This window comes from Mizuhopecten yessoensis, unplaced genomic scaffold (assembly GCF_002113885.1).
Source record: "Mizuhopecten yessoensis strain PY_sf001 unplaced genomic scaffold, ASM211388v2 scaffold7285, whole genome shotgun sequence".
Classification (NCBI taxonomy): Eukaryota; Metazoa; Mollusca; class Bivalvia; order Pectinida; family Pectinidae; genus Mizuhopecten; species Mizuhopecten yessoensis.
The window spans coordinates 111198-117483 of NW_018406971.1; the positions used below are offsets into that span (position 1 = coordinate 111198).

A 6286-nucleotide genomic window follows, 5' to 3' on the forward strand; every position below is an offset into this window, starting at 1 on the left:
AACCGTTTCAAAGTTATGACCCAGGGGTTAAGTCTGCAAGGGTGGGGCAAACCCTGGGGTCAATTCTAATATCATGACTGCATTTGTCTCTTTATGCCCAACAATTGTATATATAGTTTTGGGGTGGGGATCTTAACCATTTCAAAGTTATGACCCAGGGGTTAAGTCTCCAAGGGTGGGGCAGTCCCCAAGGCCATCCTGGAAGCATATGTGCATTCATCTCTTTGTAATCGGCAATTGTCTATATGGTTATAGGGTGGGGATCTCAACTGTTTCCAAGCTGTAACTAAGAAACTAGGTCATTAGGGGTTTGGTCAGACCCCAGGGTCTATTCTAATATCGTGACTGCATTCGTCTCTTTATGCCCAGCATTTGTAAATATAGTTTTGGGGTGGGGATCTCAGCCGTTTTAAAGTTATGGCCGAAGGACTATGTTTCCAAGGGTCGGGTCAGACCCTAGGGCCATCCTGGAAGCAAATGTGCATTCTTCTCTTTATACTCAGCAATTGTATATATGGTTATATGGTGGGGATCTCAACCATTTCCTGGCAATAAACTTTTTTTGGCCCCACCCCTTAGCCCGGGGGGTCAGCCCCACCATTTGTACAATTTTGAATCCCTGCCTCCCATGAATGCTTCCGACCTTTGGACCAGGTGAGCTAAAAAGTGATTAAATATTTGTCCAAATAAATACCTTTGGTTGGAAATACTATTATAATAAATTTGCTCTCAGACATATATTCATTTATTTCTATGACAAGATTCTTGGAGAAAAAAGTGATGATTAAAATTTTACAATTTCTCGAGTCAGACTATTTTATTTGTAGTTGTTAAAAAGATATTATGATAAAGAAAAGAACAGGGCAAGAAAATGAGCAATAATACTACAAGAGATCCCAGAGGGATCTTGGCGCCCACCATTGTACCATCTTCATTAGTTCTTTGTCAGTTCAATCTTTTCTCCTCTTTCCTCTTATTTGTTTGATCGAGTCATGTTAACAGTTAATGCACCTTGAGGTAACTTTTGATCTAAACTTAATACTGATGTGTATGAAAGCCAACCTTCAAAGTGAGTTTGTCATTTCACATATTTACTAGTACAGTACTTAATGTGAAAGAAATAGAATCGATCATTGCAATATGAGAAAGATCTGTTTAGTTCTTCCTTTAGCCATTTTGTTTTTATGATCAGTCTCAAAATATAACATGCACAACGAGGGATCAAGGGGAACCTACATATCAAATTTGAGAAATATCCCTCATGCCCAAATAATTTTGGGAAGAAATATTTCCACAGCATTTAACACAATGCTTCAGCACATTTAAATTACATATAACATGACAATGTTTGTAATATGTAAAACAGAATAAAACATATTTTTAATTCTTCAACCCTAGTTAAAACCTGACATGATCCACTCCATTCAGGTCTTCCAAAAAAGGGAACAAGGGGAACCTACATGTAAAATTTGAGAAAGATCCCTCTGGTACTTCCCGAGAAATAGCGATAACAAACATTCACTATCAAAATCCAAGATGGCTGCCTGTCGGCCATGTTGTTTATCCGATCAGTCTCAAAAGTTGCCCTGCACAGCTAAGGACCAAGGGGAACCTACATATGAAATTTGAGAAAGATCCCTCTGGTACGGCGGAAGACGGACCGACCATGGACGCAGGGTGATTTGAATAGCCCACCATCAGATGATGGTGGGCTAAAAATGCAATGTCATGATTAGTAATGCTATTTATTTAAAATTAAATACATCAACTATTACTCGTGTGTTGAGTTTCCTTTCTCAAAGTGGTGTCGCGCATGATAGATGGGTTGCGAAGCGGTAACGGTTGACAGCGCCACGCTGTGATGGAAGGGTTAAAGAATACCATAACGCATCAAAAAAGTTCTGGGGAGAACACTGTAAATAGGGTGAGTTGGCAAGTATGGTATTACTCACATCTTATTCAACTCATGCATCTATGACCTTCAAAGAGGGTCCTGGTCAGATTTGATTAAACAGGCTGAAGTGCAGTTACATTGTACTTTACATATGATGGGACTATGTTGGAAAATTGTATTACTTGGTACTCTCCACTTCATTAATCTTCCCTGAAAGACTTTAATTTACTGCAATAATCTGACCTTCAATGATGATCTATTTTATTAATTCAGATTCCTAACTTCATACCCCTTACACGATCAAGCAATAATCCTTCAGCTCTTGATTATTCAGAACAAGAAGCTAAGATGGCCTTTTCACTCACCTGGATATACAGGAAATCATGGCAAAATATTTTCAATAAAAGTAGTATAGCAAATAAGCTCACAGGGATAGTGCCAGTCCCCTGAGCCAACCCTGGTAGCATATCTAAATCTGTATCCAAATCTTCATGCCTAACAATTTCATATATATATTTACATGGTGGGGAAGTCAAACGTGTCCCTGTAATCACCCAGGCCAATTGTGGCTGCATGACTGTGTTTGTACTCTATGTCCAACTACTGTATAGGTTATTGGGTAGGGATCTTAATCTTAACCAAATGTTATATTAACCCAGGAATTAATTTTCATAGAGTGATCTTAGAGCCATTTTGGAAAAATATGTTATTCATCTCTTTACATACAGTTAGCATACATATGGTCGGTAGGGATCTTAATCTTTTCTAAGTTTTGACCAAGTGACCCAGTCTCAAAAGGGGGCTCCTGATCCAAGCGCAATTCTGGTAGCATATGTTATTCCTCTCTTCATGCCCAGGTATATAGTATATATGGTTAAAGGGTGGGGATTTGAACTGTTTCAAAGTTGTCCCATGAAGTGTGGCCATACTCCAGGGTCAATTCTTGCATTAGATTGTCTATTGTGAAGAAGGGATTTAAGGTTGGAAACATCTGACCTTGTAGCATTGTTGGTCAAGGTAAGTTCTTTAAACTACTTGCAATTGATAGCCCACCATCTTAGTCATCTTGATTATTAAGAAATTGCTTAAAGGTTTCAAAACATTTGACCCCTATGATCTTGAAAGTAGGCCCAAATAGTTTATTTTGCAAACTTTGTTAGGCTCCATCTGAGTAAATTTGTAGCAAAATATCAAGACTCTAGTATAGGCCTTTTGGTTTTTCAAAAGAAGTTATTTGGTGGTTTTTTTGACATAAATGACTCCTGCGTCCTTGTATATGCATGTAGGTCAAATTAACTTCTTTTTTTTTTTTGCAAACTGTCCGACTCCATCCCAGGAATCTACCATCCAAACTTAACAACTCTTGGAATTTTTGAAATATTGGCCTCTGTAACCTTGAAAGTAGGATAAGGTCAATGTTTTCATAAATTTAGTTGGGATCTCAGTCTTAGAATTTCGTTTGAAGTTATACACCATAGGCAATAAGTCTGTGTGTTTTAGATTTCTTATAGATCTACACCTTGACTAAGATTATTTTAACTTGTATATTTAAAGTGTTGAACAACAGAAAATACAGAAAAGAAATTAAGGAAGATAACTATTTTCACAGAGGACTTTTTCTTTCACTAACATACCTATCATTGAAATATACATCATAGGAAATAACTTCATAGACAACTTAGTCATAGACAATGTTGTCTGTGAAGCCAGCGAATCCCCTAGACCTGCAGTGTTTTACACGGTGGTAGCCTTGGGACCTGCAGTGTTTTACACGGTGGTAGTCTAGGGCTATACTGTTGGATTCCAACAGTGGGATCCATTTCAGGAAGCCACTGGCAAGATATTATGACCTTTCAGTTCTTCAAAATAAGTTGTTTTATTGTTTAACAGACAATGTCAATTAAAAAGTTGATGCTGGACATAGCTCAATGGCACAATATACTCCACTCTTCAATGTGGGAGAAAAAAAAGAACCAATGTGGATCATAAATCTATGGTTAAACGAGCTGCCCAGTGCTGAATGTTTTATTGCTACATAACATGATATTCAGGATGTCAATCAAAGTGTTGATTTATATTTGGGGATGCAAAACAGTTACCTTTTTAAGGCTTATTTCATTATCTAAAGGGTTAGGGATTTCAGAGTTGTCATGTAGTAGTGCTGGTGCTACAAAACTAAAGCCTCGGAACAGTTCATGGGCTGTCGCACTAGGAGGAATTCCGGGGGAATCTAAAATGGAAAAACAGAAATCAAATGCTGCCCAACTAGTTACAGCTCTTTCACTATTTGCTCAGCAAAAGACTGTAGATTGTGAACATATGTCAGTCAATAAAAAGAAGATTAGGCATTAGAATGACTGAAAAGTTCATTTAATATGTAACAAGAAGCCAAATGGGCCTGTATCGCTCATCTGGTATTAATATTGCACCAGATACCTAAACGTGGAAAAAGGTCAAAATGACACGAGGCCCAGAGGGCCTGTATCGCTCACCTAGGTATCTAAGCAATTATGGCAAAATATTCTCCAAATCAGATCCAAGGGAATATGCCAGACCCCAAGGCCACTCCTTGTAGCATATCTGTATTAGATTTTTCATGCCCAGCAATTTAATGTATGGTTATGGGGTGGGGATCTCAACTGTTTCCAAGCTGTGACTCAGAAACTAGGTCCCTAAGCTGTGACTCAGAAACTGGGTCCCTAGGGTTATGGCCAGACCCCAGGATCAATTCTAATATCATGACTGCATTTGTCTCTTTTTGCCCAGCATTTATATTTATAGTTTTGGGGTGGGGATCTTAACCGTTTCAAAGTTATGACACAGGGACTATGTCTCCAAGGGTGGGGCCAGACCCTAGGTCCATCATAGAAGCAAATGCGCATTTTTTTCTTTACACTCAGCAATTGTATATATGGTTATACGGTGGGGATTTCAACCATTTCCAAGTAATACTTTTTTTTTGGCCCCACCCCTTAGCCCGGGGGGTCAGCCCCAACATGTGTACAATTTTGAATCCCTGCCTCCCATGAATGCTTCAGACCAAATATGATCGATATCCATGGCATTGTTCTACAGAAGAAGTTGTTTATATCAATTTAGCCAAATACTCTTTTTGGCCCCGGCCCCTCATGATCAGACCCACCATTTGTACAATTTTGAATCTCCACCACCTAGGGATGCTTCCAGTCAAATATGGTTGATATCCATCACTTAGTACCAGAGAAGAAGTCGCTTAAAGCAATATAGCCAAATAACCTTTTTTGGAACTGCCCCTCAGCTCCCTGGGGGGTCAGCCACACCATTTGTACAATTTTGAATCCCCACCACCCAGAGATGCTTCCAGTCAAATTTAGTTGAATTCCAATCAGTAGTTAAGAAGAAGAAGTTGTTTAACGAAATTGTTGACGTACAGACGCCACAGTATGGCATAAGCTCACCTTGGTCCTTTGGACCAGGTGAACTAATAAAATGGGCTAAATTTGGCTACAAGCCAAGCAAAACCACTGAGAAAATTTTGGAAATTATTAAGAGAAGAGGCCCAGAGGGCCTGAATTGCTCACCTGGATCTTTATGCCCAGGAATGGTGATGGGGTGGGGATCTCAACCATTTCAAAGTAATGGCCCAGGAATGAAGTCTCTAGGGGTAGGGCTGGACTACTAGTGTCAATTTCAATATCATGATAGTGTTTATCTCTATATGCAATTGTATATACGGTTATGGGTTTGTGTCTCAAGTGTTTCAAAGTTATGACCAAGGGACTAGTAGTCTCTAAGGGCGGGGCCAGACTCTGGGGCATTCCTGTAAGCATATGTGTATTCTTCTTTCTAATTATATGCCCAGCAATTATTTACATATGGTTATAGGGTGGGCCTCTCATTAAAGTTTAAACAAGATGCCCAGAGGGCCTGTATCGCTCTCCTGAATATGTTTAAAATAATTGCTATGAAGTAAAGAAATAGCACTCCATGGTAGGTGCTGTAAGTACATATAAAATTGGATCCCCTTCACCCAAGGATGCTTCAGACTAAATATGGACCAAATCCTTTCATTCCTACAGAAAAAGGATTTTAAAGAATTTGCTATATTTCCCCTATTGGGCCCCGCCCCTCAGGCCCCAGGGGGGCCAGACCCACCATTTATACAAACTTTGTTCCCCTTCCCCCAAGGATGCTTCTGACCAAATATGGACCAAATCCTTTCATTCCTACAGAAGAAGAAGGATTTTAAAGAATAATTTGCTATGTTTCCCCTATTGGGCTCCGCCCATCAGGCCCCTGGGGAGCCAAACCCATAGTTTATACAAAATTGGTTCCCCTTCACCCAAGGATGGTTCAGACCAAATATGGACCAAATCCTTTCATTCCTACAGAAGAAGAAGGATTTTAAAGAAT

At 39.4% G+C, this 6286-nt stretch overlaps 1 protein-coding gene across 1 annotated transcript in view; it reads right to left on the reverse strand.

The window, feature by feature from the left end:
• Positions 1-6286, reverse strand: part of LOC110453429 (ribosomal protein S6 kinase alpha-3-like) — an 80723-nt gene that overhangs the window by 35078 nt on the left and 39359 nt on the right. Inside the window, exon 12 of the mRNA XM_021502371.1 lies at positions 3994-4124. Coding sequence (XP_021358046.1) covers positions 3994-4124 — 131 coding nt within the window. The remainder of the gene's footprint in view (positions 1-3993; positions 4125-6286) is intronic.